Source organism: Bos grunniens, chromosome 20 (assembly GCF_055505025.1).
Source record: "Bos grunniens cultivar Pamir isolate PY7600 chromosome 20, Bosgru_T2T1.0, whole genome shotgun sequence".
Taxonomy (NCBI): domain Eukaryota; kingdom Metazoa; phylum Chordata; class Mammalia; order Artiodactyla; family Bovidae; genus Bos; species Bos grunniens.
Genome location: NC_141184.1, coordinates 449,159 through 475,334, shown reverse-complemented (window position 1 = coordinate 475,334; position 26,176 = coordinate 449,159). Strand labels below are relative to the sequence as shown.

General features: G+C 55.3%; 1 protein-coding gene across 9 annotated transcripts in view; it reads left to right on the top strand.

Moving 5' to 3' along the window:
• The window catches only part of LOC147350010 (palmitoyltransferase ZDHHC11-like), a 46,305-nt gene that overhangs the window by 5,213 nt on the left and 14,916 nt on the right, over positions 1-26,176 (top strand). The window contains exons 2-9 of one of the 9 annotated variants that reach the window (XR_015149115.1): positions 1,756-1,931; positions 2,204-2,305; positions 3,466-3,590; positions 5,018-5,173; positions 7,635-7,747; positions 11,035-11,253; positions 18,689-18,782; positions 19,803-19,964. Coding sequence is in view for 7 of the 9 variants with exons in the window: in XM_086362387.1 (XP_086218513.1) it covers positions 1,183-1,417; positions 1,790-1,931; positions 2,204-2,305; positions 3,466-3,590; positions 5,018-5,173; positions 7,635-7,747; positions 18,689-18,782; positions 19,803-19,960 (1,125 nt within the window). In the remaining 2 variants the exon portion in view is untranslated. Of the gene's footprint in view, positions 1-842; positions 1,418-1,755; positions 1,932-2,203; positions 2,306-3,465; positions 3,591-5,017; positions 5,174-7,634; positions 7,748-11,034; positions 11,254-11,527; positions 12,265-18,688; positions 18,783-19,802; positions 22,127-23,211; positions 23,466-26,176 lie in introns of those variants that run through there. The other 8 variants (XM_086362391.1, XM_086362386.1, XM_086362387.1 and 5 more) reach the window with 8 other exon arrangements.

The window sequence follows — 26,176 nt, the reverse complement described above, 5'->3', positions numbered from 1 at the left end:
GTGGGGTCAAGCCCACTGCGGCCAGCAGAGCAGGGCCTCACCTGGGCAGCGAGCCACTTCCTGCCCCCGCCGGCCCCTCCCGTCCGCGCTCCGGATGTGCTCCCGTTGCCCCGGGAACCACACAAACAGAGCGGCCCACTGTGCTCCGGGAAATGGGTGCCAGGGGTCAGCAGGCACAGACCATGTGGTGTCCCCAGCTGTGACACCGCAGGCTGGCCCTGGAGCCCCGCCCACCACCCCACACCCTGCGCGGGGCAGGGCCCCCGTCTGCTGGTCAGCATGGGAGGAGACGGGCCTCACCCCCGCCCAGCCCTGCAGGGCCCCTGGCCACCGGAAGGGCCCCCGGCCACAGGAAGGGCCCCAATGACTCCGAGGGATCCAGCAGCCCCACCCCCATGGGGGTCCCCAGCCCAGCTGGTCCTTGGTCAGCCGCGCTTCCCACGTCCTTCCTACCATGTGCCTGGCCAGCTCTGACTCGGGCAGCAGGTCTGACCCGGGCACCAGCCCTCCAGTCATCCCCACCCTCTGGCCCCACTCACTGCAGACTGCACGGTGGTCTCCGTGCCCCTTGGCTGGCCCGGGCCCCTCTCGCCCCATGCCTAGCACCCAGGGCCCGGGGTCTGCACTGGAGGCTGGAGGACAGGGGGTCAATCAGCTTCGGGCAAAGCAGCACCCACTGAGGCCGGCGGCGCCCTGCAGGTGGTGGGTCCAGGGAGGCCCACGCAGGCGTGAATGGGCACCCAAGCCTGGGGGGCCCTGCCGAGCCAAGCACCGCAGGGGCCGCAGGAGCCTGGACCCGACGGCAGTGCTGGGTAAGGAGGGCCCGGGAGGCTGGCCCTGCCCAGAGCCCACACACGGGGTGGCCCCGCAGACCCTGCCTGTGGGCGGGGAGCAGACCAGAGGTTCTGCCCGCCGCGCCCAGGCGGCCCTTGTGGAGCAGGCCTGTGCACCCAAACCCCTCCGCAGGACCGTCCTGGGAAGCAGGGCAGGGCTGAAAGGAGCCAGAGCTGTGCTTCCTCCCATCTGTTTGGTTTCCATGGGGACAGTGTGTTGGTCCCTGAAGAGAACGTGCAGAGGGTGGATCTGAGCACGTCAGCTCACCCTGGGAGCCCTGGGGGTGGGGGAACGCTGAGGGGGCTGAGGGGGAGACAGACAGACAGACAGACAGAGACAGAGACGGAGATGGAGAGAGACAGAGACACAGGGACAGACAGAGACACAGAGAGTCAGAGACACAGGGACAGACAGAGAGACAGACAGAGACAGAGTGACAGAGAGGGGGTGGATGCCGAGAGGGCTGGGGGAGAGGGACAGAGACACAAGGACAGAGAGACTGAGACAGACAGACAGGGAGACAGAGACAGACAGACAGACACAGACAGTCGTGGGCCCACTGGCCATAGAGGCTCACTGGCAGGTGTTTGAACCCTCCTACCCTCCTCATTTTCTGAGGACTCAAGCTCAGCATGGCCCCCCTGCCCCAAGGACTCCCACGGGCACGCACAGGCCTGACCTGCTCCTCCATGAGGCTCAGGGGGGTCTCGGGGCCACGGCCCACCATGCTCTGTCCCTGGAGGATGGAGGGCTCAGGGGTCCTGCTGGGCACGTGGCTATCAGAGGGGTGGGCCTGCTCCCTGCCGCCAGCCATGCAAGGGCCCCCCAAACCCCGCCGGCGGCTGAGGGCCCGACCACCCACCTCCTGGGCGGGCCCCGCGCGTGCTGCCTGGGCAGAGCTTCTCCTTGACGTCCCTGCAGGTGACCGGCGGGGTATTCTCCTTCCACTTCTTAGTCCACCTGATCGCCATTTCCATCGACCCGGCCGAAGCCAGCGTCCGCTTGAAGAACTACTCCCAGCCTATGCCGACCTTCGACCGGTCCAAACACCCGCACGTCATCCAGAACCAGTACTGCCATCTCTGCGAGGTCACCGTGTGTGTGTCTGGCGCGGGCAGCCACGGCAGGGGCGCCGCAGTGTGTCCGGGGTTGAGGAGGGGGTTGCGAGCAGGCTGGACTCAGGCTCCCCTGATCCCTGGCAGGTGCCTGGCACAGCCCCCTTCAGAGAGGCGGAGTCCCAGGCACAGCCCCCTGCCCCCTCCTGGGCTGAGTACCTGCCTGAGGTCTCAGACGAGCTGTTGACCCGGCTCTGCCCGGCGCCCCACCACACAGCCTACTGACAGGCTGCCTTGTCCACCCTTCCTCCCAGGAGTGCCAAAGCCAAGCATTGCAGCGCCTGCAACAAGTGTGTCTCAGGCTTTGACCATCACTGCAAATGGCTGAACAACTGCGTGGGAAGCAGAAATTACTGGTGAGGGTCCCTCCCCCCCCCGCCCCCTGATGGCAGAGGGGCCCTGGTGGAGGGCAGGACCCACCTCTTCAGCCTGCTCAGTGCCCCTCCTCTGGGGCACAACCCCTCAAGGTGCCTGCTCCCTGCCTGCACGCCTGGAGGAGGGCTGAGGGTGCTGAGCTCACGGGCGCTGCAGGTCCTGACACAGAGCAGGCTGAGAGGGGCTCCGGGCGGGGCAGGTGAGCCCAGGAGTCCCCATGTCCACAGACAGGGTCAGCAAGATGGTGCCATCGGGGGACAGGGGGCTGGAGGCCTGGGGGCAGGTGTAAGGGACCTTCAGGAAAAGCAGGGAATCAACTAAGTCTCGGGTGAACCAAGACCCTGTTTAATGTTGAAAACGTTAAAGGTGTAACAGCAGGAAGACTGAAGGAAGACACTTCAGTGAAACCACACTCCGAGAATTGCTGCCTAGGGTTTATTGTTTTGGAGGGAGAGACATTATTCTGGTCACAGGCTCTTGACAAGGGTCCTAGGGCTCAGCGGGTTCCAGGGGGCTTGGCGGGGGTCCTAGGGCTCGGTGGGGGTCCTGGGGGCTCAGCAGGGGTCCAGGGAGCTTGGTGGGGGTCCTGGGGGCTCGGCGGGGGTCCTGGGGGCTTGGCGGGGGTCCAGGGGGCTCAGCGGGGGTCCCGGGGCTCGGCAGGGGTCCCGGGGCCCAGCAGGGGTCCAGGGAGCTTGGCGGGGGTCCGGGGGGCTTGGCGGGGGTCCGGGGGGCTCGGCGGGGGTCCCGGGGCTCGGCAGGGGTCCCGGGGCCCAGCAGGGGTCCAGGGAGCTTGGTGGGGGTCCTGGGGGCTCGGCGGGGGTCCTGGGGGCTTGGCGGGGGTCCAGGGGGCTCAGCGGGGGTCCCGGGGCTCAGCAGGGGTCCAGGGGGCTCGGCGGGGGTCCCGGGGCTCGGCAGGGGTCCCGGGGCCCAGCAGGGGTCCAGGGAGCTTGGTGGGGGTCCTGGGGGCTCGGCGGGGGTCCGGGGGGCTTGGCGGGGGTCCGGGGGGCTCGGCGGGGGTCCCGGGGCTCAGCAGGGGTCCCGGGGCTCGGCGGGGGTCCCGGGGCTCGGCGGGGACACTCCAGAGCTGGCGGCACCCCTCCTGGGCCGTCGGGCCCGGGCACTCAGCCAGCTCTGCCCTCAGGTGCTTCTTCAGCTCGGTGGCCTCCGCTTCGGCCGGTCTCCTCTGCATCATCATCGTCCTTCTGTACATCTTCTTCCAGTACCTCTTCAACCCCGCCAGCCTGCGCACCGACGCACGCTACCGGAGTACGCGCCCCCGACCCCTGAGACCGGCTGCCCGCCCACCCCCCACCCAGGGCGCCACATGGGGCAGTCTGGGCCCAAGCACCTGTCCAGAGCTAGCTGTGGGGCGAAGACATTTCAGCTGAAACGGCCTTCAGTGGCCCGCACACAGCCCCTCCCTGCTTCTCCTCACTTGGTTTTGGAACCTGTGTGGTTGTGGTGTCAGGCCCCCTTGTCACAGAGACTGTGTCCTGGAAACGCCCCCAAGGTGGTGGCTGTGGCCTTTCAGCTCTAGGGACAGTGGGGAGGGCCCAGCGCAGTGGACGCCAGGGTCAGGCTCTGTGACCTGGGCACTTAGTTACCCTCTCCCAGCCTCACCTTCCAGACCCATAAGGGGAATCGTAATGCCCACCTCAGAGAGGAGGGGCTGCAAGGGCACTTAGGTCAGGCAGAGCAATGAGCAGGGGCTCACCTGGGCAAGGAGGGGCTCACCTGGGCAGGGAGGGGCTCACCTGGACAGGGAGGGGCTCACCTGGGCAAGGAGGGGCCCACCTGGGCAAGGAGGGGCTCACCTGGGCAAGGAGGGGCCCACCTGGACAGGGAGGGGCCCACCTGGACAGGGAGGGGCTCACCTGGGCAGGGAGGCACCCACCTGGACAGGGAGGGGCTCACCTGGGCAGGGAGGGGCCCACCGGGGCAAGGGGGGGACTCACCTGGGCAGGGAGGGGCCCACCTGGGCAGGGAGGGGCTCACCTGGGCAGGGAGGCACCCACCTGGGCAGGGAGGGGCTCACCTGGGCAGGGAGGGGCCCACTGGGGCAAGGGGGGGACTCACCTGGGCAAGGAGGGGCCCACCTGGGCAAGGAGGGGCTCACCTGGGCAGGGAGGCACCCACCTGGACAGGGAGGGGCTCACCTGGGCAGGGAGGGGCCCAACTGGGCAGGGAGGCGCCCACCTGGACAGGGAGGGGCCCACCTGGGCAGGGAGGGGCCCACCTGGACAGGGAGGGGCCCACCTGGAAAGGGAGGGGCTCACCTGGGCAGGGAGGCACCCACCTGGACAGGGAGGGGCTCACCTGGGCAGGGAGGGGCCCACCGGGGCAAGGGGGGGACTCACCTGGGCAAGGAGGGGCCCACCTGGGCAAGGAGGGGCTCACCTGGGCAGGGAGGCACCCACCTGGACAGGGAGGGGCTCACCTGGGCAGGGAGGGGCCCAACTGGGCAGGGAGGCGCCCACCTGGACAGGGAGGGGCCCACCTGGGCAGGGAGGGGCCCACCTGGACAGGGAGGGGCTCACCTGGAAAGGGAGGGGCCCACCTGGACAGGGAGGGGCTCATCTGGCAAGGCAAAGGCTCACCTGGGAAGGGAGGGGCTCACCTGGGAGGGAGGGAGGGGCTCTCCCAGTGCCAGGCGCTGACCCCAGGACGCACCTGATGAGGCGCTGCCTCCACAGGTATCTCCAACAAGGACACGTGGCTGCTGTTCCTCCCGATCTCCCCCGTGAGGACCAACCCCTGCGTCCTCCTGGCGCTCGGGCTGCTGGTGCTGCTGCTGGCGCTCATCAGCCTGCTGCTGCTCGGCCACCTGCTCTCCTTCCACCTCTACCTGAGTACGTGCTCCCCGGGCCCCCTCTGCCTGGGCACGTGCTCCCAGGCTCCCCCTCTACCTGAGCACGTGCTCCCAGGCTCCCCCTCTACCTGAGCACGTGCTCCCCAGGTTCCATCTCTACCTGGGCACGTGCTCCCAGGCTCCCCCTCTACCTGAGCACGTGCTCCCAGGCTCCCCCTCTACCTGGGCACGTGCTCCCCAGGTTCCATCTCTACCTGGGCACGTGCTCCCAGGCTCCCCCCTCTACCTGAGCACGTGCTCCCAGGCTCCCCCTCTACCTGAGCACGTGCTCCCCAGGTTCCATCTCTACCTGGGCACGTGCTCCCAGGCTCCCCCCTCTACCTGAGCACGTGCTCCCCAGGTTCCATCTCTACCTGGGTACGTGCTCCCCAGGTTCCCTTCTACCTGAGCACGTGCTCCTAGGCTTCCCCTCTACCTGAGTACGTGCTCCCCGGGTCCCCTCTACCTGAGCAGGTGCTCCCAGGCTCCCCCTCTATCTGAGCAAATGCTCCCCAGGTTCCATCTCTACCTGAGCACGTGCTCCCCAGGTTCCATCTCTACCTGGGCAAATGCTCCCCAGGTTCCATCTCTACCTGAGCACGTGCTCCCCAGGTTCCATCTCTACCTGGGCACGTGCTCCCCAGGTTCCATCTCTACCTGGGCACGTGCTCCCCAGGTTCCATCTCTACCTGGGCACGTGCTCCCCAGGTTCCATCTCTACCTGGGCACGTGCTCCCCAGGTTCCATCTCTACCTGGGCACGTGCTCCCCAGGTTCCATCTCTACCTGGGCACGTGCTCCCAGGCTCCCCCCTCTACCTGAGCACGTGCTCCCCAGGTTCCATCTCTACCTGGGCACGTGCTCCCAGGCTCCCCCCTCTACCTGAGCACGTGCTCCCCAGGTTCCATCTCTACCTGGGCACGTGCTCCCCAGGTTCCATCTCTACCTGGGCACGTGCTCCCAGGCTCCCCCCTCTACCTGAGCACGTGCTCCCCAGGTTCCATCTCTACCTGGGTATGTGCTCCCCAGGTTCCCTTCTACCTGAGCACGTGCTCCTAGGCTTCCCCTCTACCTGAGTACGTGCTCCCCAGGCTCCCCTCTACCTGACTATGTGCTCCCCAGGCTCCGCCTCTACCTGAACACGTGCTCCCCAAGTTTGCTGGCCTTCACCCCTGTGCTCACACGGGTCCCCGGCAGGCTGCCCCCTCCAGCAATGAGTTCAGGGTAGAAAGGAACACCCCAAGAGGGCAGAGGGCTGAGTTCTACTCTGAGACCTGCAGAAACACAGAGGGGTAGAAAGTGGGCAGTGCCAGTGTTGAGAGAGATGCGGGGATGGAGTCTGTGAGGCAGGAACAGGGCGTTTAGAGAAGCTCCCGCCAGAATCCTGGACGATAAGAACAGTGGACCCGCCGACGCCGTCTCCAGCTCCTGTGTGGTTGAGGGGCAAGGAGGTGGAGGACGAGCCCCCACAGACACGGGGCCCGAGGCAGAGCCACCAGGCCAGCACATGGCCGCGGCCGCAAGGAGCCTGGCCCGGCTGTGGCGAGTGCTCAGCGAGCCAGGGGGAGATGGCCTCAGGCAGAGACGTGAGGAGGCTCCGGGCAGCTGCACAGAGGCCGAGGGTCAGACCAGGGACGCAGGCCCGTCCCGCATCTCCTCCTCTGTGGGCTCACCGCCGTCCACGCCCGTGTCACTCCAGGCGGGCTCCAGGAGACACGCAGAGCCTGCCGGCAGCCTGCGTCTGAGGGCTTTGTGCAGACCTGGGCAGAAGAGTGGATGTCTTCACTAGAACGTCAGCAAGGCCCAGTTCTCATCCCCAGACTGCGACGGCCTCTGAGGGTGTGTGCAGTCAATGGAGAAAGAATTGAAGGCCCGAGAAGAAGCAGCCCTTGTAGGAGCCCCCGGGGAGGGGCTGAGCCCTGGCCCCCCTTGGGGAGCAGACCCCCGCCAGGGGCTGTGGGGGCGGCGGCCTTCCATCTGCTCCTCAAGCTGCAAATAGGCTTCTGTGGGTGGCCTTTTCTCTTTCCAGAAATAATTATAAACCATCTGTTCCCATGTTTGTCAGTTTTCGGAGAAAGAGAAATGGAAAAGTTAGGCCCCACCCCACCCCACCAGGGCGGAGACACGTGACTGGATCGTGTTCCTTCCGTTAGGGGTGGTCTTCTGTTGACAAACACGTTAGAGACTCTCATAACCTGAGCCTGTCTGCCACGTGCTGGCCGCTATCTCACCTTATTTAAGACACAGCTGCACCCATACTGCTGCGGGCCTGTGAGGCCCCCTGGGGCCAGGGCGGGTGGGCTCCACAGGTGCGGGCACCTGCCGGCTGCGGCCTGAAGGTCAGCCAGGCTCGGGGTGGCCTTCCGGCCGCTCCCCAGGCTCCAGGCTGGGAGCAGCTCCCAGCACTGCGGGCGGTGGATGGGGGGCGGTGACTCTGTCTCTTGCCTGTGTTCTCCTTTCTAGTGGCCAAAAGGTTGACCACGCTTGATTACATGACACAGGGCCGCCAACAGCAAAAGTCGACACACGAGACAGGGAAGAAGGGTGTGAGTTTACAAATGGAGGACGTGTCACAGGTAGGGCGCCCCTGCCCCCCATCTGTCCATCCAGGACGGGGGGTGGCCCGAGGCCACCTGTCACAGGTAGGGCCCCCCTGCTCCCCCATCTGTCCATCCAGGACGGGGGTGGCCCGAGGCCACCTGTCACAGGTAGGGCGCCCCTGCTCCCCCATCTGTCCATCCAGGACAGGGGGTGGCCCGAGGCCACCTGTCACAGGTAGGGCGCCCCTGCTCCCCCATCTGTCCATCCAGGACGGGGGTGGCCCGAGGCCACCTGTCACAGGTAGGGCGCCCCTGCTCCCCCATCTGTCCACCCAGGACGGGGGGTGGCCCGAGGCCACCTGTCACAGGTAGGGCGCCCCTGCTCCCCCATCTGTCCACCCAGGACAGGGGGTGGCCCGAGGCCACCTGTCACAGGTAGGGCGCCCCTGCTCCCCCATCTGTCCATCCAGGACGGGGGGTGGCCCGAGGCCACCTGTCACAGGTAGGGCGCCCCTGCTCCCCCATCTGTCCACCCAGGACAGGGGATGGCCCGAGGCCACCTGTCACAGGTAGGGTGCCCCTGCTCCCCCATCTGTCCACCCAGGACGGGGGGTGGCCCAAGGCCACCTGTCACAGGTAGGGCGCCCCTGCTCCCCCATCTGTCCATCCAGGACGGGGGGTGGCCCGAGGCCACCTGTCACAGGTAGGGCGCCCCTGCCCCCCATCTGTCCATCCAGGACTGGGGGTGGCCCGAGGCCACCTGTCACAGGTAGGGCGCCCCTGCCCCCCATCTGTGCATCCAGGACGGGGGGTGGCCCGAGGCCACCTGTCACAGGTAGGGCGCCCCTGCTCCCCCATCTGTCCATCCAGGACGGGGGGTGGCCCGAGGCCACCTGTCACAGGTAGGGCGCCCCTGCTCCCCATCTGTCCATCCAGGACGGGGGTGGCCCGAGGCCACCTGTCACAGGTAGGGCGCCCCTGCCCCCCATCTGTCCATCCAGGACGGGGGTGGCCCGAGGCCACCTGTCACAGGTAGGGCGCCCCTGCTCCCCATCTGTCCATCCAGGACGGGGGTGGCCCGAGGTCACCTGTCACAGGTAGGGCGCCCCTGCTCCCCATCTGTCCATCCAGGACGGGGGTGGCCCGAGGCCACCTGTCACAGGTAGGGCGCCCCTGCTCCCCCATCTGTCCATCCAGGACTGGTGGTGGCCCGAGGCCACCTGTCACAGGTAGGGCGCCCCTGCTCCCCCATCTGTCCATCCAGGACGGGGGGTGGCCCGAGGCCACCTGTCACAGGTAGGGCGCCCCTGCTCCCCCATCTGTCCACCCAGGACAGGGGGTGGCCCGAGGCCACCTGTCACAGGTAGGGCGCCCCTGCTCCCCCATCTGTCCACCCAGGACGGGGGGTGGCCCAAGGCCACCTGTCACAGGTAGGGCGCCCCTGCTCCCCCATCTGTCCACCCAGGACGGGGGGTGGCCCGAGGCCACCTGTCACAGGTAGGGCGCCCCTGCCCCCCATCTGTCCATCCAGGACTGGGGGTGGCCCGAGGCCACCTGTCACAGGTAGGGCGCCCCTGCCCCCCATCTGTGCATCCAGGACGGGGGGTGGCCCGAGGCCACCTGTCACAGGTAGGGCGCCCCTGCTCCCCCATCTGTCCATCCAGGACGGGGGGTGGCCCGAGGCCACCTGTCACAGGTAGGGCGCCCCTGCTCCCCATCTGTCCATCCAGGACGGGGGTGGCCCAAGGCCACCTGTCACAGGTAGGGCGCCCCTGCTCCCCCATCTGTCCATCCAGGACGGGGGTGGCCCGAGGCCACCTGTCACAGGTAGGGCGCCCCTGCTCCCCATCTGTCCATCCAGGACGGGGGTGGCCCGAGGCCACCTGTCACAGGTAGGGCGCCCCTGCTCCCCATCTGTGCATCCAGGACGGGGGGTGGCCCGAGGCCACCTGTCACAGGTAGGGCGCCCCTGCCCCCCATCTGTCCACCCAGGACGGGGGGCGGCCCGAGGCCACCTGTCACAGGTAGGGCGCCCCTGCCCCCCATCTGTCCATCCAGGACGGGGGGTGGCCCGAGGCCACCTGTCACAGGTAGGGCGCCCCTGCCCCCCATCTGTGCATCCAGGACAGGGAGTGGCCCGAGGCCACCTGTCACAGGTAGGGCGCCCCTGCTCCCCCATCTGTCCGCCCAGGACAGGGGGTGGCCCGAGGCCACCTGTCACAGGTAGGGCGCCCCTGCTCCCCCATCTGTCCGCCCAGGACTGGGGGTGGCCCAAGGCCACCTGTCACAGGTAGGGCGCCCCTGCTCCCCCATCTGTCCATCCAGGACGGGGGGTGGCCCGAGGCCACCTGTCACAGGCAGGGCGCCCCTGCTCCCCCATCTGTCCGCCCAGGACAGGGGGTGGCCCGAGGCCACCTGTCACAGGTAGGGCGCCCCTGCTCCCCCATCTGTCCATCCAGGACTGGGGGTGGCCCGAGGCCACCTGTCACAGGTAGGGCGCCCCTGCTCCCCCATCTATCCGCCCAGGACAGGGGGTGGCCCAAGGCCACCTGTCACAGGTACGGGCGCCCCTGCTCCCCCATCTGTCCGCCCAGGACAGGGGGTGGCCCAAGGCCACCTGTCACAGGTAGGGCGCCCCTGCTCCCCCATCTATCCGCCCAGGACAGGGGGTGGCCCGAGGCCACCTGGAGGCCGGGCCCTCTGTGCTGGTGAGGTGGGGGTGGGGTGTTGCACGCATATGTGAGTGTGTGGTGTGTGTGTGTGATGCAGTGCACGTGCGGGGTTCTGTGTGTGTGGGTCTTTGGCGAGTCTTGTGAGTGTGTGTGTTGTGTCGTTTCTGAATTCACTCTCCACAAGGCCAAGCCCACAGGGCTGACTCCTTTCAGACCCACCCATTTCTGCAGCTCCTTATCAGAGTTAACTTTTAGTCTTTAAAGGTCACCATTCAGAAAATGAAAATATAAGCCACAGAGAGAAATAATTATTTGCAAATCATATACATGTACCCAGAATATGTATAGAACTTTCAAAAGTCAATTACAAGAACACCGACCAGGTTTTTTAAATGGGAGAAATATCTGAACACACTTCACCAAACCCAGATGGTCAACATCAGCATCGTTCCACGTTAAGGAAACACAAGCTAAACCACGATAAGACACCACTACTCGCCCCCCAGAGTGGCCGTAATCAAAAAGCCCAACCACCAGGGCTGGCAAGGCTGTACACAGCAGGCTCACACATGGCTGGTGGGGTGTGAAGCTACAAGCCTTTGCAAAGAGTTGGCATTTTCTTCTAAAATAAACACATCTCTCGTGACCCAGCCTTCTCCTTCCTGTTTCTTACCAACGAGAAGCAGAGACACTCACACATGAGCAAGGGCATGGGGAAGGGGGCTCCCCCGTGAGACCCCGAGGCACCTCTCCTCCATGTCGGCTGCAGATGCACGGGAGCTGTGCTGGCAAGCGCAGTGTCCACAGTGGCGGCATCCTGTGCTTCTCCCCACAGCCTCTGGACAGCTCCCTGGGATCCTCCGAGCAGGGGTAAGTTGCCATTTCCCTAGACCTGTTTTGTGCATCTGAAGTAGCTATATTCTCCTCTACTGCCTTGCTTTAAAAAATCGTTCTTTTTTTCACAGAATATCCTCCATACTCCTTGCTAACACTTTCGTAATTTTTATTTGCTTCATATTTTGGTTTTCAAACCATCTTCAATTAATTTTTTTTATTTAGTGAAGTAGGAGCCAAGGTTGTCTTATTACAGCCTAACTGGTGGTTGTTGTCTCGTTAACTAAATGGTCCTCTTTTCCTCATCCAGTCTAAGGACGCCTTCCTGACGCCCCAAGTTTCCCTGGAAGCTGATCTATCTGCTTCTGGACACTGGTCTGTCCATCTGCTGTGTGTCCTACAGGACACTGTGCTGTTTAAGGACTGGACTTTACTTGCTGCTGTTCCCTCACTGAGTTAAGTCCGACTCTGCGACCCCATGGACTGCAGTGCGCCAGGCTGCTCTGTCCTCCACTGTCTCCCGGAGTTTGCTCAAACTCATGTGCATTGAGTCGGTGATGCCATCCAACCATCTCATCCTCTGTTGCCCCCTTCTCCTTTTGTCTTCAATATTTCTCAGCATCAGGATCTTTTCCGGTGAGTCAGTTCTTCTCGTCAGATGGCCAAAGGACTGGCGCTTCAGCTTCAGCGTCAGTCCTTCCAGTGAACATTCAGGACTGATCTCCTTTAGGACTGACTGGTTGGATCTCCTTGCAGTCCAAGGGACTCTCAAGAATCTTCTCCAGCACCATAGTTCAAAAGCATCAGTTCTTCAGCTCTCAGCCTTCTTAATGGTCCAACTGTCACATCCATACATGACTACTGGAAAAGCCATACCTTCGATTAGATGGACCTTTGTCGACAAAGTGATATCTCTGCTTTTTAATACACTGACTAGGTTTGTCACTGATTTCCTTCCAAAGAGCAAGCGTCTTTTAATTTCACGGCTGCAGTCGCCATCTGCAGTGAGTTTGGAGCCCAAGAGAATAAAGCCTGTCACTGCTTCTACTTTTTCCCCTTCTATTGACCGTGAAGTGATGGGACCAGAGGCTATGATCTTAGTGTTTTTCATATTGAGTTTCAAGCCAACTTTTTCACTCTCTTCTTTTACCCTCATCAAGAGGCTCTTTAGTTCTTCACTTTCTGCCATTAGAGTGGTTTCATATGCATATCTGAGGTTGTTGATATTTCTCCCAGCAATCTTGAGTCCACCTTGAAGTTCACCTAGCCCAGCATTTTGCATCAGGTACTCTGCAAAAATAAGCGGTGACAATATACAGCCTTGACGTACTCCTTTCCCGATTTGGAACCAGTCTGTTGTTCCACGTCCAGTTCTAACTGTTGCTTCATGATCTGCATACAGGTGGTCTGGTATTCCCATCTCCCATCACTTGAAGAATTTTCCGTGGTTTGTTGTGATCTGCATATTCAAAGACTTTAGTGTAGTCAGTGAAGCAGAGGTAGATTTTTTTTTTAGGAAATCTGTTGCTTTTTCTATGATCCAACAGATGTTGGCAATTTGATCCCTGGTTCCTCTGCCTCTTTGATACCTTCATGGTCCACTGGAGAAGGAAATGGCAACCCACCCCAGTATTCTTGCCAGGAGAACCCCATGAACAAACAGTATGAAAAGGCAAAAATATAGGACGTCAGAAGATGAGTCTCCCAGGTTGGAAGGTGTCCAATATGCTCCTGGGGAAGAGTGGAGGACAGTTACTAATAGCTCCGCAAAGAACGAAGCGGCCGGGCCGAAGCGGAAACGACGCTCAGCTGTGGGTGTGTCTGGTGGTGAAAGTAAAGTCCAATGGCTGTAAAGAGCAATATTGCGTAAGAACCTGGAACGTTAGGTCCATGAATCAAGGTAAATTGGACGTGGTCAAGCAGGAGATGGCAAGATTGAACAGTGACATTTTAGGAATTGGGTGAACTAAAATGGATGGGAATGGGAAAATTTAATCCAGATGATCATTATATCTACTACTACAGGCAAGAATCCCTTAGAATAAATGGAATAGCCCTTATAGTCAATCAAAGAGTCTGAAATGCAGTACTTGGGTGCCATCTCAAAAAAGACAGAAAGATCTCAGTTTGTCTCCAAGGTAAACCTTTCAACGTCACAGTAATCCAAGTCTATGCCCCAAGCACTATTTCTGGAGAAGACGGAATTGAATAGTTCTATGAAGACCTACAAGACCTTCTAGAACTAACACGAAAAAAATATATATATATATATATATATGTCTTTTTCATCACAAGGGACTGGAATACAAAAGCAAGAAGTCAAGAGATACCTGGAATGATAGGCAAGATTGGCCTTAGAGTACAAAATGAAGCAGGAAAAGGCTAACAGAGTTTTGTCAACAGCCTGCCTGAAGAACTATCGACAGAGGTTGATAACATTGTACAGGAGGAAGTAACCAAAACCGTCCCAAAGAAAAAGAAATGCCAGAAGGTAAAGTGGTTGTCTGAGGAGGCTTTACAAATAGCTGAGCAAAGAAGAGAAAGATATACCCAACTGAATGCAGAGTTCCAGAGACTAGCGAGGAGAGATTAGAATGCCGTCTTCAATGAACAATGCAAAAAAATAGAGGAAAACAATAGAATGGGAAAAAGTAGAGATCCCGTCAAGAAAATTGGAGATATCAAGGGAAAATTTCATGCAAGAATGGGCATGATAAAGGACAGAAACAGAAAGATCTGACAGAGGCAGAAGAGATGAAGAAGTGGTGGCAAGAATACACAGAAAAACTATACAAGAAAAGGTCTTCATGACCCAGATAACCATGATGGAATGGTCACTCGCCTAGAGCCAGACATCATGGAGTGCAAAATCAAGTGGGCCTTAGGAGTCATTAGTATGAACAGAGTTAGTGGAGGCGATAGAATTCCAGCTCAGCTATTTAAAATCCTAAGGGATGATGCTGTTAAAGTGCTGCACTCAACATGGCAGCAAATTTGGGAAACTCACCAGTGGCCACAGGACTGGAAAAAGCCAGTTTCCATTTCAATCTCAAAAAAGGACTTCATTTAGCTACCTTTTAATACCTGGCAGGTGGATCCTCCTCTCATATTTTTGTTTTTCTTTACATTTGACAAATCCTTCACATTTATTTTTCCCTATAGGCTTAAAGATCATTTTGCGCAGTTCCAAGAAGCCTGGGATTTGAACTAGAGTTAGGTTAGGTATGCACTTTATGTGAGAGGGACAAAGCCTGCCTTCCCATCTGCCCGCTCAGCAGCTGTGTTGAGAAGAACCAGGAAGCCAGTCTCCTGGGGTGGCGGGGGCATCGAGGGCCTGGAAATGCCAGGCACACCTGCCCCTCGCGGCCTCCTTCTTCCTGGAAACCTGCAGGGCAGGCACTAGCGTTCCTGGCGGAGAAGATCGGGCTGTTGGGGCTCCACATCTCCCCTCTCTCCAGCCCAGCTGGCAGAGAGACCCGGGAAAGGCAGGCGTGCACCGGGAGTCCATTTCCCCAAAGCTGACAATTGCTGCAGATTTCTGCTTAATGATCAGGGAGTATAGCTTAGTGTGAAAGGTCAGTCCCTTTCAAACGTATTAGGAACTTACTGGCACTTAGTGAAAATCTTAGTCAGCTTGAATTCCACCTTCAAGAATCACCCAGCTATAGAGTCCTTTACATAAAATCTAAGAATAGTTTTTCCTTTATCCTTTGGTAAGAAACTAACTGGAATCAGTCTGGAAACTTAGCTCTAAAAGTAAACAAGACAAAAGCCTCTTTTTTTTTTTTTTTTTTCAAATTGCCTAATCAGTGTATACCCATTACACAAAATTTGGAAACTGCAGAACTTCCCAGTGTGAAAACGAGCATCCCTTCTTCCCCCCGGGCGCCGCTGCTGGCACTTCGATTAGTGTCTTTCGAGTCTTCCTTTAAAAATGTTTTGTGTGTATTAGCATACATCATGTCTTATAAAGTTATAATCATATTGTAGAACTTTTTAGAAGCCTTAAAAACTTCATATATTGTGAATATATGGCTTTTTATGAATATAAGTTATTGCATCTTTGGAATGTACTGCATTCCTCATTTTTGGAATACTATTCTTCATTTTCAGTCTAATCTTGCATTCCTTTACTGAAAGGTTGATTGTGTGGGAAGTGTGCAAGTTTCCCACCGTCCAGACCCAGTGAGCAAGAGAACATGCGTCCCTTTTGCTGCGGAAATCTTCCTGGGCTCATCTGCAGTCAGCCTAGCGACGGACTCGTTGTTGTTCAGTCAGTCGTGTCCGACTCTTTGTGACCCCACGGACTGCAGCACGCCAGGCTTCTCTGTCCTTCACTATCTCCTGGAGTTTGCTCAAATTCATGTCCATTGAGTCGGTGATGCTATCCAACCATCTCATCCTCTGCTGCCCTCTTCTTCTTTTGCATCAAGTGGCCAAAATATTGAATATTTTGCTTCAGCATTTATCCTCCCAATGAATATTCAGAGATGATTTCCTTAAGGATGGACTGATTTGATCTCCTTGCAGCCCAAGGGACCCTCAAGAGTCTTCTCCAACACTACAATTCAAAAGCATCATTTTTTCAGCACTCAGCCGTCTATATGATCCAACTCTCACAGTACATGACTACTGCAAAAACCAGAGCTTTGACTACACAGACCTTTGTCAGCGATGGTCTCTGAGTGATGGTCTCTAAGTGGTGTCTCTGCTTTTCAACGTGCTGTCTGGGTTTGTCACAGCTTTCCTTCCAAGGAGCAAGCGCCTTTTAATTCCATGGCCGCCTCACTGTCCACAGTGATCTTGGAGCCCAAGGAAATAGTCTGTCATCCTTTCTACTTCTTCCTCTTCTATCTGCCATGAAGCGATGGGTCCTGATGCCATGGTCTTAGTTTTTTGAACTAAGCCCTCCTTTTCACTGTCCCCTTTCACCCTCATCAAGAGGTTCTTTAATTCCTCTTCGTTCTGCCATTAGAGTGGTATTGTCTGCATATCTAAGTTAAACAGAGTGAGAATATACAGCCTTGATGTACTCCTTTCCCAATTTGGAACCACTCAGCTGTTCCATGCCCAGCTTTAACTGCTGCTTCTTGACTCTCATACAGGTTTCTCAGGAGACAGGCAAGGTGGTCTGGTATTCCCAATCTCCTGAAGAATTTTCCACAGTTTGTCGTGATCCACACAGTCAAAGGCTTTAGCGTAGTCAATGAAGCAGAAGTAGATGCTTTTCTGGAATTCCCTTGCTTTCTCTATGATCCAGTGAGTGTTGGCAATTTGATCTCTAGTTCCTCTGCCTTTTCTAAATCCAGCTTATACATCTGGAAGTTCTCAGTTCACGTACTGCTGAAGCCTAGCTTGAAGGATTCTGAGCATAACCTTACTAATATGTGAAATGAGTACAATTGTCCTATAGTTTGAATGTTGTTGCCCTTCTTTAGGACTGGAATGAAAACTGACCTTTTTGAGTCCTGTGGGCCCTGCTGAATTTTCCAAATTTGCTGATGTATTGACATGCTAACTTTAACAGCACCATCTTTTAGGATTTTAAATAGTTCAGCTGGAATTCCATCACCTCCACTAGCTTTGTTCATAGTAATGCTTCCTAAGGCCCACTTCATTTCACACTCCATAATGTCTGGCTCTAGGTGAGTGACCACACCATCGTGGTTATCCGGGTCAGGAAGACATTTTTTATATAGTTCTGTGTATTCTTGCCACTTCTTCTTAATCTCTTCTGCCTCTATTAGGTCCTTACCATTTCTGTCCTTTTCATTCCCTTGATATCTCCAATTTTCTTTAAGAGATCTCTAGTCTTTCCCATTCTATTGATTTCCTCTATTTCTTTGCATTGTTCATAGAAGAAGGCCTTCTTATCTCTCCTTGCTATTTTCTGGAACTCTGCATTCAGTTGGGTATATCTTTCCCTTTCTCCCTTGCTTTTTGCTTCTCTTCTTTGCTCAGCTATTTGTAAAGTCTCCTCAGACAACCACTTTGCCTTCTTGCATTTCTTTTTTGGGGATGGTTTTGGTCACTGCCACCTGTACAATGATATTAACCTCTGTCCATAGTTCTTCAGGCACTCTATCAGATTTAATCCCTTGAATCTATTAATCACCTCCACTGTATAATCACAAGAGATTTGATTTAGGTCATACCTGAATAGCCTAGTGATTTTCCCTACTTTCTTCAATTTAAGTCTGAATTTTACAATAAGGAGCTGATGATATGAGCCAGAGTCAGCTCTAGCTCATGTTTTTGTGGACTATATAGAGCTTCTCCATCTTCAGCTGTGAAGAATATAGTCGATCTAATTTTGGTATTGATCATCTGGTGATGTCCCCATGTAGAGGTATCTCTTGTGTTGTTGGAAGAGGGTGTTTGCTATGACCAGTGCGTTCTCTTTACAGAACTCTGTTAGCCTCTGCCCTGCTTCATTCTGTACTCCAAAGCCAAACTTTGCTGTTAGTCCAGGTATCTCTTGACTTCCTACTTTGCATTCCAATCCCTTGTGAAGAAAAGGATGTCTTTTTTAAAGTGTTAGTTCTAGAAGGTCTCGTAGGTCATCATAGAACCGGTCAACTTCAGCTTCTTTGGCTTCAGTGTTGGGGCACAGACTTGGTTAGTGTGATGCTAAATGCTTGGCCTTGGAAACGAACAGTGAGCAGGAGACACAGCCTGGGGGGTGCTGCTGGAGCAGGTCAGGCATCTGGGCTTCTAGAGACCTGGGAATATGCTTGAATCCTGGGCACTGCCGTGTCTCACGGGTGCTTAGTGGAAGCACCTTGCAGGACTTTACAGAGTGTATCTCTAGCAGCAGTGATCAGACCGATTTATGGGGAGTTTTCCTTTTGGACTCTTTGCTGCTGTGGGACTGTAACTGGATTGGATTATTGGGACTGACCGGCCAGGATGAAAACGTGAGTGGGGATGACCACAGACAGGCAGGCGTGCACTGTCCAATCTTGCAGGTGTGGCCTGCGCCCATCCCCACTGCTACATAGACCAAGTGACAAAGCGGACACAGTCCCAGCAGCTCACATGCCAGCCAGCACATTGGGCTGTGCTCGGCGCTGTGCACGGACGGTCAAGACTCCCAGGGCCGCGTCCCCATGGATGGTGGGCCTGGAGCTCTGACCAGCCAGAGCTGCCCTTATGCTCCGCCGTCAGGTCGGTAGTGCAGGGCCGAGCCCCCCTCTTGTTCGTGTGATGACGCCGCCCCCTGAGGGTCCATCTCCTGGGGCCTCCGCGGGGAGGGGCCATGCCATGGCCGCGGGCCCAGCTCTGTGCCCTTGTGCGTTTCTGCAGGCCCCTGCCCCACTGCTGCCAGACTGGCACGCACAGGGGTCGGGGTGCTCGGGGCAGGGGACAAGCCCAGGCAGCTGCTCCGAGCCCTGCAGGGGAGGGGGCCGTGTGCAGCACCCCACCCGCAGCCAGGCGCCCCTGCTGACCGCCCCCACCCCCGTCCTCACAGAGAGACGCCCAAGGAGCTCCTGCCCTCTTCCCGGCACCCCAGTCTGTGCTCCACCGCCACCATACAGCCAGAGGACACCCCGACATCGCTGAAGGTGAGCCCCCAGCCCCCAGCATGAGCTGCCCCACCGGGCTAGAGCCAGGGCTGGGCCCAAGGCCCTCCAAGAACCAGGGCAGAGCCGTGTTTGGAACCGCTTGTGTGAACTGCAGCCCTCATGTGGTGCCTGGGGAGTGCCGCTCACAGGGGAATGAGGAGGTGGGGACAGAAGAGGAAGTGAGGGACAGACTCAGCTGAACCGTGGGCGAGTACTTGTGTGAGTGTGAGTGTGTGTGAGTGGTGTGCGTGTGCGATGTGATGCGTGTGTTTTCTGTGGGATGTGTATGTGTGTGACGTATGTATTCTGTGCGTGATGTGTGTGTGTATCCTGTGTGTCTGTGTGTGTGAGGGTGACGTGTGAGGGTGTGGCGTGTGCACATGCTCCATCATCTCCGCCATCCCAGGATGGAGCCAGCGGGGCCCCCAGAGGTCAGGTGCCCCGGGCTCTCTGGTGGGTTAATGTGAGCAGGTTTGCAATTGTACTGATTCCTACAGGCAACTGGTGACTTCACTTTCTCTGCAGCGGAGATTCCTCTCACGACCCCTGCAGGGCATCAGAGAGGGGGCTTCTTGTAATAAGGTAGAACTAGGAAGGGGGTCAGTACCCACCTTCAGCAGCAGTGATGTTTTTCTTGTTTACACTTGTACCAGCAGCTTCCACTCGAGGTTTGGAAGCACATTTATGGGAACCTATAATCCTGTCCCTATCCCAGACTCAACCGCTACATGTGATATCCACTCCAAGGTGGGAGCAGGCAATCAGGGGTTATGCTTTGCTGTTGTGGAAGCCAGGGTGACCCCAGGTTCTAACGTGCCCGGGACAGTGCCACTGGACACCTGCTGCCAGCCCTGACCGTGCAGCCAGCACCCTGACGGATGCTTGTCACTGACCGTTGTGTTAAATCTCAGCAAAGGGTCCCCTGGATGCAGCTTTGTTACATTTATTTGGTGGGAAACAGGAGAGAGCAAGGCGATCTCTAAGACTCTAAGAGCTGAAAGCTTCGTCTCTCCTGCACAGGACATATCAGCTCTGGTATTCAGGAACATGAAATCCAAATCACCAACGTGCCGATGACTTGCCAACGCGAAAATAGTAACGTCATGGGTTTGGGTCTCTTAGACTTTTCTATGCTTAATTATAAGTGTTCCAAGGTTGAAACATGCTTTGTTACTTAAGAAAGGGATTTACCATTCTACTTAATTGATACAAATTACTAAACGATTCAAGAAGAAATAGAAAATTCAAATGGACATATAACAAGTAAAAACTGTGAAGTAGTAATTTTAAATTCTCCACAAAGAAAATCCTAGGCCCTAATGGCTTCATTGGTGCATTCTAGCTGATGTTTTAAGGGAAAAAAACCCAAATCAATCATGCGCAAACTTTCAGAAAATGGAAGAGGAAGAAATACCACCCAGTTCATCCTACGAGGTGGGTACATAATCAGTTCAGTTCAGTCGCTCAGTCGTGTCCGACTCTGAGACCCCATGGACTGCAGCACGCCAGGCTTCCCTGTCCATCACCGACTCCCGGAGCTTGCTCAAACTCATGTCCATCGAGTCAGCAATGCCATCCAACTATCTCATCCTCTGTACATATATGAGTACATAATACCAAAGCCAGATCCTGTCGCCAAAAAAGAATCTTATAAGCTGATGTCACCCGTGAATATAGAGGCAAATATCACTGACCAGACACAGGCATATACAAACACACACAAGAGGTGCATACGCTGTGACTGAGGGAGGGCTATTCCAGAAATGCAAGGTCGGCTCAACATCTGAAAATGTATTAGTGTAACGAGCGTCACTCCAGTCGTGTCCAACTCTGTGCGACCCCATAGACGGCAGCCCACCGGGCTCCCCCGTCCCTGGGATTCTCCAGGCAAGAACACTGGAGTGGGTTGCCATTTCCTTCTCCAATGCATGAAAGTGAAAAGGGAAAGTGAAGTCGCTCAGTCATGTCCGACCCTCAGCGACCCCATGGGCTGCAGCCTTCCAGGCTCCTCCGTCCATGGGATTTTCTAGGCAAAAGTACTGGAGTGGGGTGCCATTGCCTTCTCCGATTAATAAAGTACAATAAGCATGAGCACGCCCAGTCAGAAAGAGCATTTGCTAACAGCACCTCTAGATATGATAAAACAATTTCACAGCCTAAGGGTGGAGCCCCCTAAACCTGATAAAGAATCTGAAGAAACTCACCACTAACTCATACTTAACATGCTGAAGCGGTGTCCTTAAGACTTGGACCAAGACAAAAATGTGCCCTCCAAACGTCTGTCTGACATTTTACTAAAAACCTCCAGCCAGTACAGTAGAGCTAGAAGCAGGAGTCACACGCACATCTATCTGAAAGTGTGACTGTGTTTATTTGCAGGTAACGTGATCCTAACAAACCTGCAGAAAAGCTAATAGGAATAATAGGATAACTTAGCAAGGTGGTAGGATGCAAAATCAATATTAAAAAACTGAATTATACTCCTGTCTACTCGCAGAGAAAAGTCTGGAAATAGTACTGAGGAAACTACTCCTTTCACAACAGCGTCAAAAAACAACAAAGCAACAAATACAAAAGCTGTACGTGTGAAGCTACAGCTGCTGTTGAGAGAAATTAAACACAACCCAGACAGATGGAAAGACTTACGATATTTAGGGATTGGGTACTCAGTATCGTCATGACAGGAGATCTCTCCACACTGATCTACAAACTTACATGATCCCCACTGAATTCCCAGCAAGCTTTTCTGTTTAAGGAAGTATCAAGCTGTATGTGGAAATTCAGAACCCTTACGAATGACCAAAATAATTTAGAAAAAGAAGAAACAAATTGGAAAGCTTCCATAATCTGATTTCAAAATTTACTACGAAGCTACTGTATGGAGCCAGTGTTAAGGACAGACATACAGACATACAGACAGACAAACAGAGTCGAAGCTCCAGAAACAAAACATTTACATTTCTGATCATTGGATTTTAAACCAAGATGCCAAGGCAATTCAATGGGGAGCAATGTATTTTCAATAAATGGTACTGGAACAATCAGATACCCACAAGGAGGAAAAATGAACCTCACGTGCTGTTTCACAGCAGGTACAAAAGTAACTCGAAATCAATCTCAGAGCTACATTTTAAGGGTAAACCCATAATACTTTGGGAAGAAAACAGAATAAAATCTTGTGATCTTGCGTTAGGCAAACTTTTCTTTAATATGACACCAAAAGCACTATTAAATAAAAATATGAAAAAATTGGACTTCATAAAAGTGAAAAATATTTGCCCTTTGGAAGTCACCATTTCAAAAATAAAAATACTTTGGCTGGAATATTTCCAAATCGTCTACTTGTATCCAGAATATATAAAGAATTTTCAAAACTCAATTGTAAGAAAAATGACCCAGGTTTTTTTAAATACGAAAAGATTTGAACAAACTTTGCACCAATATATATATATATATACGGAGAAGGCAATGGCACCCACTCCAGCACTCTCGCCTGGAAAATCCCATGGACTGGAGAGCCTGGTGGGCCGCAGTCCATGGGGTTGCTAAGAGTCAGACACGACTGAGCGACTTCACTTTCACTTTTCACTTTCATGCATTGGAGGAGGAAATGGCAACCCACTCCAGTGTTCTTGCCTGGAGAATCCCAGGGACGGGGGAGCCTGGTGGGCTGCCGTCCATGGGGTCCCACAGAGTCGGACACGACTGCAGCAACTCAGCAGCAGCGTATATGTGTGTATATATATATGGGTGGCAATTAAGCACATGAAAAGATGGTCAACACCATTAGACATTAGGGGAATGCAAATCAAAGCCACAGTAAGACGCCGCCGCACGGAGTCAGGGCTTCCAGGCGACACAGTGGTGAAGAGCCTGCCTGCCGGGGCAGGAGACGCAGGTTCGATCTCTGTGTCAAGAATGGCCCCTGGAGGAGGGCATGGCACCCACTCCAGTATTCTTGCCTGGAAAATTCCATGAACAGAGGAGCCTGGAGGGCCACAGTCCATGGGGTCGCAGAGTCAGACACGACTGAGCGCACACGCACTCATGCACACCTGAATCGGAATGGCTAACACCGAAGAGGCAACAATACCAGGTGATGGAGAACCCCTAGAGGAGCTGGGTGTCTGACGCATTAAAAGTAAGACGAGGACTTACAGCGGCACCACTTGGGAAAGCCGTTTGGCGGTTTTCTTAAAATTCAAATATATTCACGCTCACTAAGGAGAAATGAAGCCACCCTGGGTGTGCAGCATGGCTGGGGAGGACAGAAGCTGTGCCCTCGGTGAGAGCCTTCCCTAGGCCTCAGACATCCCCGCAGCAGCGTCAGGTGAGTCCACTAACAACAGATGCGAAGTTCCCAAAAAAATAACCTCAACATCGACAATATCTCTTGTGCAATGTTACTGATTTTTATTTATTCTCACAGAAATCAGTTGCCAACTTGAGTTCATCTGTGCAGAGGTAAGTTAGATCAAATAGATCGCTTAACATTACTAACAATTACTCATATCTCAGTTTTACTTATTTTGCAAAAAGTACAATAATTCTTAGCCTGCTTTACAACTAACATCCGGACGAATACACGAAAGTAAGACAGCGCTCATCTATCTTCTGTGCCACCCGGAGAACATGGGCAGTGTTGCGTCTGAGGGTCTTCTGTACGGTCCCCAATAACATTTGGTTTCTGCTCTATGGACGTGAGTCTGAGTGAACTCTGGGAGTTGGTGATGGACAGGGAGGCCTGACGTGCTTCGATTCATGGGGTCTAAAAGAGTCGGACACGACTGAGCGACTGAACTGAACTGAAGCTCCTGAAAGTCAGGGCGGCTCATTCTGAGTCAGTTGATCAGTTAATGCTAACATTTTAGGGCTCCAATGCAGTCATCCTTGGTACTTGTGGGATGTTGGCTCCAGGAGTCCTTGCATTTAACAAAATCCACCGATGCTCAAGTCCCATAGTTAGCCATCCACGTCCATGCGTTCTGGATCCAAGGGCTCAACCAAACACAGACATTTCAGTCCAAGCTTTGGTGATACTTGGATATGAGACCCATGAATCCAGAGGGCCAATGGTATACTGAAACACACACACACATGTGTTAACCAGCACAGTCCAAACTCGTGTTGTTCAAGGGTCAACCACTCACCGTTTTTGAAGAGACACAATTTGGTCCACATTGTCTGCCCTCTGGCCCCCGAAAGCCCACTCTCTTCTGTCACACAGAATAATTCATTGCATCACAACTTCCCTGAATTCAAGCATCAGCTCTAAGTCCCAAAGCCTGTCACCTAAGTCGTGCAGATCTGTGATGGCTGAGACTCCGGGCAGGATTCATCCTGGACCAAAGTCCTCTCCATCTGTGAACGTGTGAAACCAGACAAGCCATTTGCTTCCAAAGTGCACTGAGGGGACCATCATAGGCTAGACACACCCATTCAAGAAGGAAGAACTCAGAAGGAAGCAAAGGTCACCAGCCCTAAGCCTGTCTGAAATCCAGCAGGGCAAATGCCTCCGATTTCAAGTGTTGAGAGCAACCCCCTTTGGCTTGGTCATCTGTGGTATCGCCGGAACCCCCCCCCCCGCCAACTCCACGCCAGGAGGCCGGGCTGGTTGCCCATTTAAAGTGTGGGAGTTGGTTGGGATTAGCTCCTCACTGCTTCTTCATTATATGTCGTGACATGGGCTCGTGAACCAGTGTAGAGACAGCGGCACTCCCAGCAGAACCTCAAGGGTGACGCCCAAGCAGCTCTCAGCGCGCTCCATCCACGCATGAAACTCACAGGGTTAGATGACACCACACCTGTCCGTCTGCTGCGCCCTCGTTCACACCCCAGCCATACGTCAGGGCAGCTCCTGTGACCCTGCGGGCAGACGCGACCGCCTCTCATCGGCAGCATTGTCGTCCTCCACGGGAGAACCATGCCCTGACAGACCGGGAGGCTCTGGCCTCCCAGTGGTTTTTTCTGACAGCTCTCTGGGAGTGTCTCTGTGCCCACATTGTCAGCTGCACGCGTGTGCTGAGTCGCCTCCGTTGTGTCCGACTCTTTGCTATCCTGTGGTCCGTAGCCCGCCAGGCTCCTCTGTCCATGGAATTCTCCAGGCAAGAAGCCTGGAGTGGGTGGCCATGGCCTTCTCCAGGGGATCTTCCTGACGCAGGAACCGAGCCCGCGTCCTGCGCAGTGCAGCTGGACGCTTCACCGCGGAGCCCCTGAGGGGCCCTGTTGTCGGGTACTGCTGGCGGACGTCCACAGGCAAAGGGCTGCCTGTGCTACACCTTCATAAGTCTTCACGGTGACGTTCCCCAAAGCCAGAGGGACTCAGGCTTCCACCAGTTTCCCCAGACTCTGCAGCATAAGAACAGTATATTTGGTTTTATCCAAGTAAAACAATTGTTTATATGTGCATTCCTCTTGACACCAGTGGGAACGTACATCATTCCGTCTGCCTTGACTGTTCGACAATCTCTCTTGTGTGCATTGCATTAGGTTTTCATATATTTTCCCCATTTTTATACTGGAGTATTTGCATATTATCCATTTTAAGAGCTCTTTGACTATTGAAAATACTGATTAATTCTTTGTTCTTTGTGTCTCAAATATATTTCATCCAATCTGTCATTTTAAAAAGTTTATTGTGTCTTTTGCAATGTAGAGGTCACAAATTTTTCTGAAGCCAAATGTGTCAAATTTTTATTTTGTCTTTTAAAAACCTTCTTTGCTCCTGAGTTTTCCAAACATTCCTCCAATCTTTGTAATATTCTCACAGTTTTACTTGCTTCCTTTGCACTTTGATCCTCAGGCCATCTTAGCTTTTGGATACAACGAGAGAGGGGACAAGCTCAGTGATCCCCATGGCATAGATGGCCCGCTGACCCTCCGTGTCTGGACCCGCTTGCTTCTGCCTCCGTCATCTCTTTCTTCTGCAGCCTCTCTTTACTCCCTAGTAGACAAATTCCTCCCAAGCCTTTCTCATTTTTCAAATTTTTTGACAATTCTTGCACATTTGTTTTTCCATGTAAACTTTCAAGTGATTTTGTCCAGTTCCAAGTCACTTGCATTTGGGGTTGGCGTTGTGCTGAATACACCTTCACTCACGGGGGACTAGCCTCCTCCCAGCGTCGCTGCCCCAGGTGGGGGCACAGAGTCGTCTCCTTTGGGGGCGGGGAAGGGTCCTGGAGTGCCTTCAGGAAGGGCGCCTGGAGCCGGGGGTGGGGCACTGGGGCTGTGGCCCTGGGGTCATTGCGTCCCTGTCCTGCATTCAGAGGGGCAGAGAGGGCCCACAGAACCCCAGGAGTGGGGAGCTTAGAGAAAGACAGCACTCGGCAGCGTCCCAAAGGCTGAGCGTTCCTGAGGTTCTTGCTTAGTTAACAGTTGGCCAGGAAATGCAGTTC